Source organism: Diorhabda carinulata, chromosome 2, assembly GCF_026250575.1.
Source record: "Diorhabda carinulata isolate Delta chromosome 2, icDioCari1.1, whole genome shotgun sequence".
Classification (NCBI taxonomy): Eukaryota; Metazoa; Arthropoda; class Insecta; order Coleoptera; family Chrysomelidae; genus Diorhabda; species Diorhabda carinulata.
Window position 1 is genome coordinate 34523331 of NC_079461.1, and position 20151 is coordinate 34543481.

The 20151-nt window shown below is 32.2% G+C and overlaps 1 protein-coding gene across 3 annotated transcripts; it reads right to left on the reverse strand.

Annotated features, from left to right (window-relative positions):
• Positions 1 to 3937: 3937 nt before the first annotated feature.
• Positions 3938 to 19530, reverse strand: LOC130903964 (uncharacterized protein C05D11.1-like). 3 transcript variants are annotated; one of them, XM_057816423.1, is made up of 14 exons: positions 19404 to 19530; positions 19049 to 19213; positions 16677 to 16918; positions 13868 to 14077; positions 13657 to 13779; positions 12283 to 12537; positions 10492 to 10758; positions 10011 to 10439; positions 7276 to 7693; positions 6498 to 6741; positions 6180 to 6363; positions 5470 to 5771; positions 5165 to 5317; positions 3938 to 4107 (listed from the first exon to the last, which is right to left on the reverse strand). In XM_057816423.1, the coding sequence occupies exons 2-14, from the start codon at positions 19197 to 19199 to the stop codon at positions 4047 to 4049; spliced, it is 3039 nt and encodes a 1012-aa protein (XP_057672406.1). In that variant the 5' UTR covers positions 19200 to 19213; positions 19404 to 19530; the 3' UTR covers positions 3938 to 4046. The 3 variants fall into 3 exon arrangements, with proteins under 3 accessions (XP_057672406.1, XP_057672407.1, XP_057672408.1); XM_057816424.1 differs by having other exon boundaries at positions 19386 to 19440; XM_057816425.1 differs by lacking the exons at positions 19049 to 19213; positions 19404 to 19530 and adding an exon at positions 18013 to 18193.
• Between the last annotated feature and the right edge of the window lie 621 nt (positions 19531 to 20151).

A 20151-nucleotide genomic window follows, 5' to 3' on the forward strand; every position in this document is an offset into this window, starting at 1 on the left:
CCAAAACCTAACTGACCCACCGCCAAATGGATGACGCTCATCAATGCAAACTTCAGCATATCTTTCCTCAGGTCTTCTCCACATTCGTCGACGTCCATCTCATCTAGTGAGGCAAAAACGCGACTCATCTGAGAACAATACCCAGCTCCAGTCATCATTATTCCAACGAACTTGATCTTTGGCAAATGTCAATATTGCGGTCCGATGCTGGCGTTGCAATGGAGGACCTATAGCCATTCTTCTGCATGACAGTCCAGCAGCATGAAGTATTTTTTTAACGTTGACATTTCTCACTTCTTCCAACTGTCTCTCCAATCTCCAGAAAGTGCTGGTACACCTTTTGCACACCACAAAGACTAGCACCAACAATTCTTGCAGTTTCACGTTGCCCCCGACCATCTTGTAACAGCGCAACAATTCTTGCGACAACAATCGGATGTAAATGCATTAAGGGCCTGTTAATTCACTACACTTTGCAATTGTTAGGTTTTTCATCAAAGTCGTACTCTAATACATCGAATGACAGCTGTCAAGTGTCGGAAAAAATTTGCTTCAACGCCCACTAATCCCTATCAATATTGGCGCTAAAATTATTTTCAATTTCTGAATTATTCGTAATTTCTGAAGTGACCTCAGTGTATTATTAGTTTCCGCCTTGTTTCTAATAAATCTAACAGATAGATTAGTTTCATTCTTCTTTTTTCATTCATTACCAAGCCAATTACCAAAAGGTGTATAAGCTTTTTGATTGGCAGCTATGACTTTTTTCTTCATGAATTTCTGTTTTATCTTTCATTCCTTCTCATTCTCTTTGTTTCCGCTTCTTCTTCCACATTTTCAATCCAAGCTTTTCTTGGTCTTCTTCTATAATTGTACATGCTACTTTGGGTTAGAACGTTTGCTTTATGCTTTATAAATTCTCTTCTTTATGTTTCATTCATCATTTTATCTACTTTTTATTTTGTATTTTCCTGCGTAATCTCATTCCCATTCTATTTATGATTATTTTTTTTTTCTATTTTTGGTAAGCATTCGTCAGCATCATCAATTTTCTTTTATTCCCTTCACCCTTTTTTATTTCTTCATCGTAACTCCCAATTGTGATAAAACGATGTGGTTATTATCATCATGCGTCGTTTTGGGGGTTTCATTCGATGATTTTGACGAGATCTCTGCGTTTCCTTCTGTTCCTAGCTATCAAAATAGCCTCTTTACATGATAAGTTTATCTGTTTCTCTATAGTTATTCTCCGAAATTTATTCATGATTTTCCTTTCTCTCTTTTCAGTTTACTTTATACGCATTTCCTTATTGATTTATATTCTTCATTATCTTCTTCATATTTTGTATATAAGTATTTCATTCATTTATTTTTTTTTATCTTTTGTTAATTTTCTCAGCTGCTCCATCTACCACTCGGTACTCTTTACGTTTTTGTTATGTTTAGATATTTTTGATACTCCTCATGTCTCTTTGGTAGCTTTTTAAGTCTCTTCCATTTTTCTTCCACTCTTTCATTTTCTCTTCTCCATTTAAGGGATGATTTATTATCACTTGGTATTTAGTTCGGTATTGCACTTCTTTTAATTCGTAGCATTTTGTTATTTATGTTATAACCTGTCTTTTTGGATTTGTTATATAGAATATTTTTTATTTTCCCTATTTCAAGACAGTCAAAGTAGAAAAGTGAAGTAAAGATCTCGGTAAAAACGTGAAGTATTGCCCGGTGATTCATATTTTCTTGTATTGCATGAAAATTTGACGAAGAAATTGAAAAAATCTATTTTTAGAATCATTGTTTTGTATAGTTTCATTTTTACGCGGTTTTTTTGCATTTCTGTAATGTTTAATCTTTCTGTGTCCACTCTGTCATTAAACCGCCTTTGTGTTTACACTGTACTACCATAAAACTCGCCACACCTTTCTTGAATTATTAAAACAAAAATTCGCAATTATTCTCATTTACCTAATAACCAACATTCATAAATATTTCCTCGTTACATACAGAAAAGGAATCGGTTCGCGCTGCCCTAGGCAATCAGAGCAGCCGTTTCTTGAGAGATTACGTAATCGTTAATCGCTTAGGAAGTCGCCCGGGTACTCATTTCCGTTTAATTATCGCGACGGGTACCTTCGATCGTTCTTTTACTCGATAATATCGAGAAATTTTCTCGGTGAATCCTGCAGATGGTGTAAAATACGTGCACTGCATATTTCAAGTACTTATACCGGGTATTATTTAAATAAAACTTCGTTAAAAATGTTCATTTTCGAAGTAAATAGATAGAATAGACTTAGAAGTGTTTATAGACACAATCCCACATTTCAAACTTTTCACGATTATTGTATCTTCAATTTAAGAGCGAAAGCCACCCCTTGAAGAGGGTTACCTACATTTTATCCAGATTTTTTTAATAACCAATCATTTTCTACCCTTCTAGGCAATCAGAAAGGAAAGAAGTAGCATATAAAGGATAAAATTTGGCTTTCTTCCAACATTAGTAACACAATGCGGTCTATAATTGTACTTTCATTATCAGGTTTACAAGCTACCATATTCTTTATCACTGTCATATCTACTTCTTTTTTATCTTGTGACAGGACCAAAACTAAATAAATAAAAATGCACATTTCGACTTCACTTTTGACACCATGCTTCGTTGTATGTTGTTAAATTTATGGTTTTTATATGGTTTATTGAAACTTTATTCATCTACTAGCAGTTTTGTTTATTAGAACTTTCATTATAAGGTTTACAAGCTACCATATTCTTTATCACTGTCATATCTTCTTCTTTTTTATCTTTTGACAAGACCAAAACTAAATAACTAAAAATGCACGTAACTTAAAACTATGGAACAAATTGAACCATTTGGGACTCAGGAACTCGTATTAAAATTTTAAAATTTATTCTCAAAATGCATGAAAATTGGTTTGTTTCTGTCATTTTAAAGAAGATAAGGTACCGTTGGTGATATTTACACTACCACTACACCAACACTCACAATTACGCTGTCTGACGTGCGTTTCGATAACCAAGTTATCGTCTTCAGACCCTGAAGGATTATCTTGTTAGTATAGTGGTACCAGTATGTTCAAAATGAAATTTTTGATGGTGAATTGAGTATTTTCTAGTTGTTTTGTATCAATTTCCATGTGTCACTCTGGTTTTCAAACTGTTGAAACCAACTCACCAGAAAGACATTTACATTATGTTGTTAGCCAAGTGGCCTTGAGGCCAGTAACCCCAATCAGGCAAAGAAGAAGCAGACAGTAGAAAAATATTTTAACCTCTTCAGTTGTCATATAAACAAGCTCAACAAGTTTAAAACTAACCAACAGATTGACAAATATATCATCTAGTAGTCTGATGAACTTCATGAGATACCCAAAACTGGTGACCGGTCTTCTAATAGGTAAAATGTCACCTTAAGATGGTAGGGATGACAAGAACGACAACTATAGATTCTGTTAGCAAGCCATAGAGACAGCAGAACATCTACCCAGCGAATGTACGTCTCAACATCAGAAAATGGTTTGAAGTTTACCGCGATTGATGGAAAGAAATTTGGAAGAGTTCGTAATCCAAAAAAAAAGACCGAAAAGAAGATCCGGAAGAAGGTGATTATAACAAGTACCTAACACAGAAAAGATAAATAGAGGGACAAATCAATTAAATGGCCAAAAAATTGAAAATAGTAAGATATTTGAACCGGTATGGACACAAAAAGAAAAGGCCAATAGAGCCTTATAAGAAACCGAAAAGAAGACGCAGAAAAAGTAGCACACAAAAGAGAAATAGAGGGGAAATGAATGAAATAACAAAGGAATAGAAAATAGTATACATTTAAGTAAATTTCATCGTCAATATATTTATTCTGTTAGTGATAAAAGGAAAAGGTTGCTTATGTATGGTAAGGATAAAATAAAAAAAACACTGTCCAAACAAATGAGATATATATTTAATTCGCTAAAAAGTTTAACAAAGCGTTTAATAATAAAATATATTTTCCATTTCCTCAATTATTTTCTTTATATACCCGGTTATTACAATTCATTCAAAAAACTGTCTTCGAGTGAATTGTAAACATCCAATAGAAGACCTAACCTAAAAATATAAAATAAATACGTAGCAAAATAGCGAGTTATCATCAAAATACTAATCATTATTCAACACATACTGTATAATGAAATTTATTTTATGATCCACACGTCTTGGAATATTCTAGTTCCAGTTCTAGATCATTTTTAGCATATTCTGTAACTGCATAAACAAATAGAAAAAGGCCAAGTAACAGATAGAAGAAGAATAACCTTTTATAACATTTTGTTTTGATAGTATGTGACACTATTGAGCCCGACGATTCAATTTTATTCTCCTTTTTAACAAAAACTTTTAATAAATCTTGAATTGTTCACTTTTATAACAGTTAGAAAGCAATTTATCAACTATGACAGTGAAATTGTACCATCGGATGTTAATTACACAAAAATAACAAAAGATTTTGATCTCTTTTGTTGTAAGATGCTCCAATAGCCAATCAGAGAACCTAGAATATTTTCATAAGCTCTAAATAATAGTTATAGAACATTTTAGAAACTTCTAATACACTCCAAAACATCCAATAACTGCTTAACCATATAGACAAAGGCCCGGTTATATAGGAAAGAAGAACAACATAGCCTTGTTACATTATTCCTTAATGTTTTCAATCGAATATAAATTTACTGTTATCCTCCTCGAAAATAAAGATAACGTCTAAATTTTAAATTATAAAAATTGATTCCTGTTAATCCTTGATTGGTAAAATCATACATATAAATAACAAAAAAATTTTATCTCATCTGTTGTAAGATGCTCCAATAGCCAATCAGAGAACCTAGAATCTTCTTATCAGCTCTTCAGAATAGTTCTAGAACATTTTAGAAACTTCTAATATACTCCAAAACATCCAATAACTGTCTATCCATGTAGACAAAGGCCCAGCAGGAAAATAAAGAAGAATAACTGAACTAACCTTGTTACAATATTTTTAATAGAGTATATAGAGAGAGGAATCGATTGCAAATTGCAAAAAAAAATATAGAAAATAGTACACCTGGGATTATTTAGTATTAGGAGGGAAAAATTTCCACTTTTGATAAATTTTATAAAAGAAACTCACTCTTTAAAACCCTCAGCTATTTCTTCTAATTTAGCTGGATCAGTAACGATGGCAGTCCTAGCCTGTTTCGGATCAAATAACGAAGCCATATATTGTTCCCCAACTCTATTTAAATCATCGCACGTTACATCTTTAATCGCCTTCAAAAATTTCCTGAAAAATTAAAATACCATAAAACACAATTAAATGATCTGGTTCTTCGAGCCGCTAGTTAATATCCGGCTCGAAGGACCAAATGGTTTAATTTTGAATGTTATTGGTGTGTATTAATTGACATCTCATAACTTTTTGAACGCTCTACGTACTGATTAAAATCATAATCCACTTCATCGAAATTCGCCCTAAACGATACGTCAGTGACATCCGAAAGTGTTTTCTCCAAATTTATAATTTCGAACATCAAACTACTTTTTGCCGATTCCAATAACGCCTCGTCCCACACTTTAGTTTCTAACTGTTTATCAACAATTGCTTTAGTTTCTTTGTAAGCTCCAACCACGTTGGTAGCTCTATCGAATGATAGATAAATTAAACCTTCACAGGTTACGCATAAAATTGAGTAACTGTAAGCGAAGCCTTTTCCACGGATCTGTTTCCATAGCGGACCCTAAAATAAATAGAAACTTAGGTGATGAACAGAAAGACACAGAGTATAATAATAGCAGCTGGGATGGGTAACCGTTGTAATTATAGGATTGAAGTGGAAACAAAATGGTTGGCGGATGTATTGAGATCCAAAAGAGCCTAACAAGAACAGTCAGGAGAAGAGGCACAAGGAAAGACGAAGAGGAAGAACCAGGAAAAATTGGCTACAACAAATAGCACAGAAAAGAGGAAGAGAAAAAAACAACGCGACAAATGAATGAAGTAGCAAAGGAAAGAATACCCAGGAAAAGTTGGATAGAACAGGATCGGGAACAGTAGGAAATGTGGATAAAAAGGAACTGAAAAGTCTCAAAATGACGTGAAAGAGATCTGGGGAAGGAAAAGAATGGATATGAGATATTTTTTGTACCTCAAGTTGTGCCAAATAATTAATAAACACACGTAAGGCGGCCAAATCTGGATCATTCTTGGAATGTATGCTAGGTGCCGTTTGGAAAAAGTTTGACGATTCCAAAGATCCAATTCCAACAACACAACCTTGGTTAGAGCCTTTCAACTTTTTCAGTAGATCGTAATCTGGTGTGACACTCAATCTAAAACAAAAAAAATAATCTTCTCATTTCAACTATTGCCTGAGTAATTACAAAGTTATCCTATTCTAGAATTGGCGCGAAGAATTTCATATAGCTTCGGATCAAATAAAAAAATATCTGAATGTCATACTAACTTGTATTGTTTTACAATATCAGCTGTTCCTGGTGGTATAAATTCACTAATAGGTCTCACAGGATTATTTAGAAGATTCAAATTTCCAGAAACGTATACGACAACATTAGAAGGATCGCTTAAAATTTTTCGAACCTTCTCAAGATTCCCAATCAGTTCTTCAGTATCACCACATTCAAGTTTCGACTGTACTTCTGTTAGTAATTTATATTGTTGTAATACACCAGTCTGGATAATGTTGCTATCTGGAAAAAAATTACAAAATGTTTGTCTTTACACCGACATGTGTCTTCGAATTGAAGGTCCCTGAAGATGATAACTTGGTTATCGAAACGGAATTGATACATAACGTTAGATACAGTAAATACCACAAAAGATGGAAAAGCAAGGCGATGATAGTGAACAGAGTAAGAAAAGAAAATCAAATTATAGGAATGAATAGGAAACAAAATAGTTGGCAGATGTTTGAATAGTAACACAGGACACACAAGAGAAGTACACCACAAAATACAATAAGAATCAAAAGACAAAAAGACATTAGAGAAGAAGTCTTGATACCAAGACTGGATCCTGGAAGAACAAGACCACTTTACAGACTACAAGATCTAGACCACATTTACTAGACCAAAACCAACATTCTCTTAAGACCAAGACAGGATCCTGCAAGACAGTTCCAATGCAATAATTCGAGGAAAGTTTTGATTATTTTATACGAACTTCTTCATTTGTACTAAGCAAATTGTTAACTATATGAAAAACTACAATAAACGTTAACTTACCAGGTTGGAATCTTAGTCCGTTCATAATATATGAAACGACATTGGTCGCATCCCTTTTGAACGTTGCGACAGAATTATTAATTTTATTAACGATAATATTCAATCTTTCTGGCGTGAAAACGGTCTTGTACAACAAATCGCTCATCCATTTAAAACCTATTTCGTATTTGGATGCTTCGACTTGCATTGTGATGGAAGCGATCGAAGAATAAGATCCGGCGCTAAAATCGTCGGATCCTTGAATACCCAAACTGGACATTACTCCGATTGTATCGTTGCTTATTTGAGTTTCTACGTCTTCGTACGATATTAATATTCCGTCTCGTTCGATTGGTAGTTCGGTTAAACTTTTGAGAAAAAGGCGGATGTATTTTTTCAATTCCGACGGTACGCCGGTAGTATCCAACGTTACGATGATCTGAATCGAAAATTTTATGAGATTCGTTTTAATTTGCGACTAATATTTGAGGTTATGTATATTTTTTTCACATTAGACTTGAACTTGGACTAATATTTGAGATTATGTGAATTTTTTTCACATTAAACTTGACTTGGACTAATATTTGAGGTTAGGTATAATTTTTTTATATTAGACTTGAACTAGAGACATTTTGTCAATTTTGAGAGAATTTTTTTTAAATTTTAAGTTGTTTATTATGATTATGATATTATGATTTTTGTGTTTTTTGTATATACTAAGAACAAAATATGGGGAAACTTCATTTGTTTACTTAAAAAGGAGTTTAAACTATATTATGTAAGAGGATGTCAACTTTGAGAAGTTTCATTATTTTAAGGTGCTAAAACATGAAGAATCAGCACATTTTGTTTAGTTTTTTCGAATTTTTTAAATAGATTAATAAAAAATTATCCACAAACCTCATTAGATTAATTATAATAAAAATACAAATGATGATTTTGGAATAGATTACAATTATGAAAGGAAGTGTTATTATTTCAAACTGTAAAAACCTTAAAAACAAACATTTTCGTACAGTTTTTTTTTTAATTTTGTTTTTTTTGTATAGACCAAGAACAAACTATAAAAAAACTTGATTCGATTACTTCCAAAAAATCATCATTTCAAAAAGATCATTTTTGATAGGAAGTTTTATTATTTTAAGCGGGGAAAATGGAAATTTTGTATAATTTTATCAATTTAATTGTTTTCTTGGTATAGATTCGGAAAAATTATATATAAAAACTCCAATTCGATTACTTTTAAAACAACAAACGATAATATGTGAGGAAATATCAATTTTGAAAAGGATTTTTGTTATTTTAAACTGTAAAAACATAAAAAACAAACACTTTGGTTTTTTGTATAGACTGAGGAAAAAATATATAAATATATGTGAGAAGAGATAAATTTTTAGAATTGAAAGTCTTTTAAGCATGAAATATCAATATTTTTGTATATATATTTTTCAATTTTTTTTATACAGAAAAAACTACAAAAAAACTTGTTTCGATCACTTGTAAAAAATACAAATAATAATATGTGAGAGAAAGTCAATTTTGAGCCATTATTTTATGATATAAAAACATGAAGAATCAAAATTCTTTTAGTTTTTTCGAATTTTTCTGTGTAGACTAAGAAAAAAATCTAAAAAAAATTCATTACATTAGTTGCAAAAAGTACAAACGATAATATTGGAGAAGATGACAATGTTGAGAGGAATTGTTATTATTTTAAGTTTTAAAAACATAAAAACGTAAAAACATTTTTGTACAATTTTTTCAAATTTGGCTTTAAAAACATGAAAAATCAATAATTTCGTGAAGTTTTCCTGAATTTTTGTGTATAGATTAAGAAAAGAATGAAAAAAACGATAACATGTAAGAAAATGTAGGTTTTGAGAGGTTTTATTTTTTCAAGCAGTAAAAATACGAAAAACCATAATTTATTTATAATATAATTTTCTGTAATTTGTTTCTTTTTTCGTTATAGATAAGAAAAAAAACGATAATATGCGAGGAAATGTCAATTTCTTGATGAAAAACAAGGGAAATTAAGATTTTTGTAGAGTTTTTCCAAATTTTTTTCTCTATGGACAAAGAAAAAATATGTAAAAACTTCATTAGATTATTTACAAAAAATTTTAAGTTGTAAAAACATGAAAAATCAACAATTTGTAAAAGATCAAAAAAAATGATAATATGTAAGAAAATGTAGGTTTTGAGAGGAATTCTCATTTATTCAAGCTGTAAAAACAAGAAGAAGAATCATAATTTTCATAAAATTTTCTGTAATTTGTTTCTTTTCTCTTTATAGATAAGAAAATAAACGATAATATGTCAGGAAATGTGAATTTTTTGATGAAAAAACAAGGAAAATTAAGATTGTTCTAGATTTCTTGAAAAATCAACATTTTTAAATGTATATTTTTTAGCTCGTAGGATTTTTTGTATTAATCAACCAAAAAAATATAAAATCTTCATTTGATAACCTGTAAAAAATTTATCAACAATTACATGAACATTGAAAGCTCTGAAATTGATTATTTTTCTTATTCACGTAATTTTCATAAATCCGCAGTAAAAACGAAAATGAAAAAAAATTATTAAAATCGAGACAATTTCCATACAACAAAAAATTACAAAAATATATATTTTCCTAATTCGAAAATTTTTTCAATCCTCAATTAAGATCGTAAACTTTTCATATAACCCTGGTACACACAATAATCAATGAAATTTAGATAAAATATTTAATTTGAAATAAATATACTTACAAAAACGAAATTGCTTTCCAAATTATCGAAATAAGTAAAAACTGGAGTGTTCGACAAATCGATTTTTTCTTTCGATTCCGAATCGCTATTAAATCTCTCGATACTGTGGAATTTTATCGATTCCAATCCGGGAATCGGTACAGATGTGAGCATTTCCTGAGGTGGCGGTCTCTCGTTATGAGTTATCGCTTCTTCCAAAAGTTTTTTCTTCTCCAACAACCCCCGCGGTTTTAACGTCTCGATCTGACGTTCTATTCTTTCTTTTTCTTCTTTAGCCATTTGTTGTTGTACCTCAATCGAAGGGGTGCATTGTATAAACACGGCTTGTTGATTACTCACGAAATATTTATCGAAAATTTCCAACCAGAAAGATTTCGGTTCGTCCAACATTTTATTTATTATATCTAAAGGATTGAAACGTTGCACCAACTGCAAATTGTAAATAAGAGAAAATAACATAACCTCACTTTAAATAACTTACGTCTTCGATAGATCTTCCGTAGAGCATGTACTCAATTACTGTTGTTGGAACTAGTTTATGAGCTGAGCTTTCCAGCTCGCTCAAATTCGACTGTTTATTTTTTTCTAAAATGTTGCGGATCTGTATCATATCGATGTCCTTTTCTTTGACTATATTCATAAACAGTTCCTTCAGTTTATGTCCGATTGTAGGTAATTTATCAACTGGGACATCCTGTAGTATTACATACAAGCATATTTCTGAGTATCTACCCACGTCTGTTCCAGCCTAAAAATAATTTCTATAATTAATATGGAGAACAACAATTTTGTAGTGATTACGATTGTCCAAAAGAAGGAAATTATTATAAAACTGTTTCTAACCAAAACAGAAAAATGACCAAGATTAGTAACATTGAACTTTTTACTAATCAAAAAATGGTCAACGTAGCTAGAAGTATCCAAAATGACAAAGCACCAGGACTAGACAGTATAAAGATACTAGCAAATTGAGAACTAAACTAGATCAACTAGATCAAGACAAAACAACAAACTGGAAGCTTACCAAGGTGAATTTTGTCCCCGAAGAACGACCTCAACACAAGTAGACTGAACTCGCTTAGTAAGTTTCTGGAAACACTAATCAGAAGAGATAGATTTGGAACGCAGAACAGTTCTACTGAATTTTGAACACCTACAATCGCATCGTCTAAGACGCGTTTGGAAAAACTAATTATCGTCTTCAGGGACTTCATTCTTGGCGCACCAAACATCTTTTGGAGGTATAATAGACGTAGTGAGCTACTGAGTTTATTATTTCCTTTCGGTGGCTATTTTGCTGGTAAACAAGTTCAGCAAGTTACAAGATAACCTTCTTCTTATTTTAATTGTATTGTGGCCTTCGTCTTAATGATTATATAGCTGAGGAACTATCTGGAGTGTTCTCTAAATGTTTAGAAAAAGTTCTACCGAACTTTAAGAATCTTCTAGGGATTGTTATGTCAAAATTTCAAGTAGAAAACTTGATTTCTAAATTCTGAATACACTGTTTATCTTGCCACTACACCAAAACTCACAATTACATTGTCAGACACAGTTACTGTCTTCATAGACTGAATTTAGTTTATTTTCACTTCCTGAAGATGGAAGAAAAATGATAACATTTGGATGATTTAGAAGAATATTTGTAGGTAAACTAAAAACATTTATTTGCGTCAAAATGTGTCCATAGATTTACCACTATGTACCTCTATAACACTAGCAAAAATCCAAGTGGACTGGACCTGGTGACATCCATCAGAAGCGACCATAACGGACGGCATATTTCTCTAAGGGTATTTAGAAAGGACTGTAAACTAGCATACTCACAATGAGGCTGTCTGAGGCGTGTTTCGATAACCAAAATTATCGTCTTCAGAGACTGAATTTAGTTTATCTTCACTTCCTAAAGATGAAACAGAAATAACAACGTTCACATGATTTAGAGGGATATTAGGAGATGTTTAAATGGATAAAAAACATTTTTTGCTTCGATATGTGATCATGTATCCACCACTATATAATTGAATCACTCTGGCGAAGATCCAAGTGGACTGGACCTGGTGACATCCACCAGAAGCGACCATACTAGACGAAATATTCCTCATCGAGTATTTGGAAAGGACTGAACACACTATTTACACTATTCCTACACCAGCATATTCACAATTACACTGTCTGAGGCGCGTTTCGATAACCAAAATATCGTCTACAGAGACTGAAGGTAAACTGGAGTTGAGTCGATAAGTTGTTGGTAGCAGAAACATATACTTACCGCACTTGCGTCTGGATCGTCAATTTCGACAAACATTTTATTTAATGGTGAAGTTGCGTACGTAGACAAATATTCCAACAATATTAGAACCGCTTCGACTGTATAATAATCATCAACCAAAGATGGTCCTCTGAATGCAGCACAGAACATTCCGTTAGTTTCTTCGTCGGATGGATATTTAACTACCATATCTTTCGATTCGGGAACAGGGGGAATTGGAGTTTGCCAAGGACGTTCGAATGGATCAAATTTTCCCTAAACATATAATTTCTTTGGTATTATTTATGTCGAATTGTGTTAAATATCAAGATAACATAAAATTAGTTTGGCTAATCAATTATAACTTGCAAAAATCAATAAATTAGGTCGTACCAAAAGTGTACCAAAGGTGAAGTTCCCATATTTATTTGTATTCATTGAAAAACTTCCACCGTTGCCTATTTTCTTTGACACACTTTTAAAGTCGATGCCTCAGCTTTTGTAGTCGAAGAAATCGCCGCCAATCCGTTGAGGAAGCGCGTGCCTACTCTTCTACTCGAATTTTATCCACGCTCTTAATATTTTTTAAGCTTGGAGAGGAAATGAAAATCGAGCTGAATCCGAGCTGATGAGGCATAAAAGTCTACTTCTCCTATAGTTAACGAACGACTTGGTGTTGAGCGATGTCGCGAAGAAGTACCACAAGTGCCGTCAATCGTCCTCTCTGACGATTCTAGATTACTCTTCGAAGTTCGGTCAATGTTTCACAATATCTATGAAGTTGAGCGTCGGTAGAAATTGTATGAAATCAATGAGGAGAATCCCCAAAGCTCAGTTGCCATAACCTTTCCTACCCACTGCGTCTGTTTTAATTTCTTTGATGGCGGTGAATCACTGACGAGATCGGATGGAATGAAACGTCCAACTTCTTGTTGTGTACTCCTCAATTTGTTGAAGAAACTTACCAGTACAGTCAAAGCGTTGCTTCTTGTATCCGGAGGATCCAAGATAACCCAACATTTTTGTTAATTTTTTCAATTGTACCATAGGAAGCTTCAGGAATCTTCTGGATGTTCGCGGATAGTGACCTTCTGATCTTTGAGCAGTTTTTGGAGATTCGTATCTACAACCAGCGGTCTTCCACTCCATTTTTCTTCCAGAACTTCTTAACCAAAGCCCTACACCATTTAGGGACGTCATGCAGTCTTTATCATTAACCTCAGACAGTTGCTGGTGAATCTCAGCGGGCGATAACTTTTGTCAAGAGCAATGCGCGTTGATGGGCGGGTTTAAGAGTGGAGGAACTGTTATCCTTCGAGGCTGTAGCTCACTAGAAACCTTACATTTGGTACAACAACTAGGTTAGATGGGTTATTGAATTAATTGGGTTATTACCTTTGAAAGAATCAGTTCTTCTAGATTAGTTAGAGAGTCAAAAACATCTTGTGCTTCAACCTTTCCGCATATGATAATTTTAAGATTTTCTGGTCGGTAAAAAGCCTTGTGGAATGCCCTACACTTGAAATAGAAAATTTTATTATTAATATAAAATATAATACAGCATTTGATTGGGTACATAATTTAATAAAATAGAAAATTTAATTACCTTTTCATTAGAAGTAGATTCTCTTAGATTTTTCATTCTTCCACCAACTTCTGAGGAATATCCACAACGTCCGGGGTAAATGTATCTCAAGACTTCTGTTTGTAATCTGGATTCGGCGGAATTTTCTCTACCTTGCATCTCACAGTAAACAACACCGGCATCGTTACCGTCTCCTGTAATATGATGAACTTCTGTTACATAAGCTTCATCCTGAAATAAAAAATTAAACTTATACATAAAAATCACCCTCGACATGAAAACTCTTTCTACAGAAATATGTCTTGAAGCTTCTTTTGTTCAAATCAGAGGTAATATAAATACAGCGCGGGCCACACAAAAAACAGTCTATTCTGATAATTGACATTATATTCATTGGATTTTGAGGATTCATCATCATCATCATTCAGCCTTATCTCGTCCACCGCTGGACATAGGTCTCCTCCAAATGCTTCCAGTTTTCTCTGCTCTATGCCGTTGCTACCCAATTTTTGAGGGTTATGTGATACAATTTGAAACGCTTTAGCCCAACAACCTGAACTAGATTCTACTCTGATTTTAAACGAACTACGAACACCAGCATCGCACTGATCGACCAAATGAGGTGTCGACTCCAGAAATGTTGAAGAGAATCCACTGGATGATCGTCGACTGAAAGTGCGCGAGTTAGCAGACATTTTAGGCATTTCGAAAAGTGCGTTACATCACATTAACTGAAAATTTGGACACTAGAAACCTGTGCGCAAGATGGGTGCCGTGTTTTGCGCCGTTTCATAGCTCTGTATAAAACATGGATCCATTACTCCACATAACAACAACAAGAAACCGGTTTCATAGAAGGTTCCGTCTGCAGGCGTCGATTTTTTGGGATGGGAAGGAAAAACTATTAACGGCGAGTGTTTTGCGAACTTATTGCAACGATTGAACGAGGAAATCGAGCAAAAGCGGCAGCATTTGGCTAAGAAGAAAGTGTTGGTTCATCAAGACTTAGCACCAGCTCACAAATCCGTTATTGCAATAGTCAAAATAATCGAATTAAAGTTTGAATTGCTACCTCAAGCAACCCTATCGCCGGATTTAGCCCCCTCGCATTAGTTTCTGTTCCCAGACTTGAAAAAATGACTTGGTGGTCAAAGACTTTCTAATAATGAAAAGATGATGTCGGTAATTAATGGTTTTGTTGAGGAGCTTGAAGATTCTTATTATAAAAAGGGTATCGAACTCATTAAACATCGCTGGAAAAAGTGTATGGTGCAAAAAGGAGAAATTTTCTTTGTTGGGACCATCCTTGTATAATGACGCCCAAACATGGTATATCTCTTATTTAAAAATAAAATAAGTGAAGGGTTTGAAATTGAAATTTAATGTTCTTATTCTTTTTCGCAGATGCTACAGTTTTTTGTGGGCCTTAGCCTGTTCTATGGTACCATTTCAACGTCTCCTTAAAATCTGATAAACATAGGGGGTGGACTGTTTTGTACGGTACACTCTGTATATGTAAACTTTACGCTGATGAGGGTAAAAATGCCAAAACCGATCAACGGCTTCCAATTACAAATCGAAAAGGATAGTAAACCGATGACTGGCTCGTGATAGAATTCAATGTCACGTAAGGCATATAGACCAAAAAATTATCCAATATTAACCATCATTTGGAAGAGACTTTATACGGGTTTTAATTTTATAAATATACAATAAGATATGAGTCGAGACATTATGTATAAAGTTAATTCTGATTAATATGCTGTAATTAAAGTATTTGTAAACAATTTCGAATCGTGAAAATATGAAAAATTTATAAGTATAAACGAGATTAAATCTCAACAAAGGTCGTGAAATATTAGGAATATCCGTTCGAGTTTTCCGGATTAAGATAGTAAGCTAACAAGATAAACTTTAATCAACAAAAATGTAACATGTTTATTGTCAACGGTTGTTTTGAAAAATTTGTTCGCAGGACTGATTCCGAATCGGTTTAGGGACCGATCGCATGCGCATTTTCAAAATTGTCCATTTCCCCTCCGCAATTTTGAAAATGCGCATGCGATCGGTCCCTAAACCGATTCGGAATCAGTCCCGCGAACAAAACTAAGATCTGCAAATGTTAAGTAGTACAAATTAAATAGTTGCATCGATCAATAAAAATCACTTGAATTAATCAAATGACAACTGTCACATTTTGTGTTCAATCCCTGTTTCATTGTTTTTTAAACGGGAAAATATCGTCGAGATGAAGACTTTGATTGAAAACAATGTTTTTGACTCTTTTCTTCATCCCTCTATTAAAGCAAGAAGACCAAGAAGCGGTTACATCGGAAAATCGAGGAAAATCGTTCAATAAAATCATTGGACATGAAAACTCGAGCATGAAAATACTTCTTTGCAAATTGATATCAAGTTTCCACACGATGGAACAAAACGAACAACGAATTGGCCATTTAGATGGCTGTTTAGAGCTGTTTAGGTAAACTAAAAACAATTTTTGTGCTTTGATTTGTGACCATGGATGAAACCTGGATTCATCTCTATACACCAAGAGCATTTGAGTGAACTGGACCATTAGAAATGAACATAGGATTAGCAAGGCTATTTAGAAACGAAAAATACACTTAATAGTGACTATTGCTGTAGTTTGTTTTGTAGCAATTTCATTTGGAGAAAAGTACATCTCGTAAGTACCGGTATTACTTAGGAAAAATTCTTTTACCACAACGACGATCAAGTTTCCAACGCGTCCGCATTAATAAGAAATCTATTTCAAAAGTAGGTGCCATACCCTGTAGTAATATCAAAAATTTGACAATTCGTTTACCTTCAGAGTAGGATAAAGAATGTGTTCCAGATATATGGGAAGAAGTGCCAGGAAACCATCGCTCCCAGCTGTTTCCATAGTATAACAAGTATGGTCCGTTTGAGTAAAAGCATTCGTACCGGAAGCCAGACATCTGTTTGCCAATAGATCCAACACTCCCTTATATGGATAGTGTAAACTTCCCAGAAAAATCAAGTGTTCCAAAGTGTGTGGTAACCCATCATCATCGAACGTTTCGGTTGCTAGAAAAAAATTAAACTCAAGTATTCATCATTTTAGTTTCCATTTTTGATTTATATTGCTTAAGAATATTCTTTCATTGAAGTGAATCGCTAAGATTACATATAAATTGACCTTTTTAATAATAGCAGTAGTTAAATTTTTCAAAATTAGTCATAATTTGCAAGGTCATCTAATTTAAAAACAGACAACACTCAATTAAAGAAGCCACAGACAATTTATAAATTGTTGTAGCAACTTTGAAACAATAAAAAAATATAATTTTCCTCAACTTTTTCCTTCTTAGACCTTTTCATATGTTTTTCGTGATTTTTTGTTTTGATTTTAGATCTCTTTTCATAAAAATCAGTTTTCTAAGAAAAGAGAACTAAAATCAAGACAAAACATCATAAAAAAAAATAACTAACATCTATTAGGCTTTGTAAATATGGTTAAAAATAAAAAAAAAATGGAAAATCACATTTTTGTATTTTTTATTTTGAATTGTTTATCGCAAATATCAATTCTATTGGAAATTTCAATTCCCATATTTTGTAATAAAAACTTTTTGCTTTTCACGCTTTTTCAAAAACATCATGTTTATTATTATTATCTTAATTACATCAAAAAAGAATTTTTTCTTGTATTTCATATCTAAATATTTCAAAAATGTTTATTATCGACCATGAATATTTAATTTTTGAACTTCTTTGACATGTTTTTGTTAATAAATTTTAGATTCGAACCAAAATCATATCAGGGTATAAAAGTGATTTTTATCACAATCAAAATAAAACTAAAATCAAGACGATTTATAAAAAATAAATAATACTAATCGATTTGATCAATGTTCAAATTTCACTTTTATATTTTATTTAAATGAAGATTATTACTTATGCCCCGAATTTATTATAAATTGTTTCCAATTTTCAACAAGAAACACCATTCAAGATTTTAAACATATAAAAATAGATTAGTCTTTTGAAATCTAATAAAAATGTAGCAGATTGTTAATAAATTGAAGGTCATTCATTAACGAAAGGCTTTTATTGAATCTTGACTTCAGAATAAAAAAATTCAATATAAATCTCAACTAAAATGATAAAAAGTTTCTTACATATTTGTAATGTTATGCATCCTTGCCATATTTAGTGTACGATTTTTGATCACCATACAGCATTCAAATAATTATAAACTAGCTTTTTACAATCTAATAAAAAGGTAGGAAATTGTTAATAAATCCAAGGTCATTCATTAACAAAAGGCTTTTATTGTTTCTTAACCTCAAAATAATAAAATTCAACCTAAATCTCAACTTAAATAAAATGAAGTTTATAACAGGGTGTTCTATTTGTAATATGACGTATCCTTGCCATTTTTAGGTGAAAATGTATGTACTGTACTTCCTTCTGAACACTTTTTCATTAACATTTTTAGTTACAACCAAAAGGATTAGGCAGGATATTGGTGAATATAATATAGAAAGTATAGTAGGCCTTTAAGTTTAGTCAGTTGATTTAACATTATTCATTACCGCCATTATGTCAAATAGTGTAAATCAGAGTACACTGAATTGCTTACAAGTTTAGATCTATGATTGTTAAATCTTTAGTTTAAATAATGATAAAAAAAGAAGAAGTTTTAGATGAAATTTTAGAGTAACTAGAGACGTTAATCTTTAATTAATGTAATAAAATGTTTTTCGAAATATTAAATAAATAGTAATGAGAATTTTACCAAATAAAACACAAAATAATTCTGTATGAAGTGATAGTTTTATTATTGAATCACCTAGTATAAAAATAAATATATAAAACCCAACCTAAAGCTCAATTCAAATAATTTCTTACAGGGTTATTCATTAGTAATGTAAAGTAACCTTATCATATTTAGCGATTTTACTGTACGTCCTGTAACAGGAGTTAAGTGATTGTGGTGTAGAATACGTACGCTTAAAATTTTTATTAGAACATCCCGTAATTCACTAGGAAGTTTCATTTTATTCGAATATTTTAGGTTGAAAGATTACATTAAAATATTTCCCATTATTATTGAACCACCCTGTATAAACAAAAGTATCACAATGGATGCAGTATACAAAGTATATATTTGATTAGAACTCAATATCCTTGAATAATTGATGAAATATTTACCTAAACAAAAATGTCCTGTGACAATTGGTCCTTCCACTTCAGCAATAACAACCGTGAGTCCTGTTTTTCTAGAAACGTATTCGCATACTGGAATTTTGCCAAATGCTTTCAGCGAATAACCTAATTCGAACTTATTCAGTTTTTCAGGCATGTCGAATTAATAATCTGTAACATTTGTTGATTAGATACCGAAATAATTTTTCAAGGACATTTTTATATTTTTAATAGTATACATTCACCCTATATATATTGTATTTGTGAAAATATTGTTTCAAAATATTATGTGAGAATTTGAAAGTGTAAGTAAATTTTTTACTTATTTATTTGAGGAGTTTACCGTAACTGAGCTACTTACTACTGCTACCAATTCATTCGCGCTTACCACTCGAACTGATCCTATCGTTTTATTTTTTTTTTCAACTGAAAATCTACGGAAACGGATCAATAAATTTACTACGTCAAGCTTACTAGTTAGTTTTCAATTAACAAAGGTGGAAGATTAATTCGTTATCAATCAAGATTTTTAAATAATAATTATACAGGGTTAAGTATATAAAAGAAAAGTATTCAGTTTAAGTGTGATTTAAAGTCTCATGATTTTCTTTTTTTTCTTTAACATGTCCTTTGATAACAAGGGTGCGGTCTTCCTCTCAGTCACCGTCCTCCAGGCATCTTCTTCACATGTCCCAGCCACCTCAGACGCGACCTCCTGATGAACACCACCAAATATGTTTCATAATGCTTTATGCAGAATGTCTCACACATGCCATAAACTGTCATCGAGTATTTAAGATATTTTTTTATATAGATCCTCTCATAATAAATGATTTTGAATACAGGAAATCGATTTTCATTTTTTGATGAAGATATTTCCATATATAGATTGTCTCATATTAAATTACGCAGGATGTCTAACACAGAAAGTCAATTTTCATCTATTATTAAGAATATTTTGATATAAAGTATGTCTCAGATTAAATTGTACAGAATGTTCAACACAAGAGTCAATTTTCAGCTATTGTTGAAGATACTTCCATATAAAGATTATCTCACGTTAAGTTATACAGGATGTTTAACTTAGACAATCTAATTTTCTTCTTTTG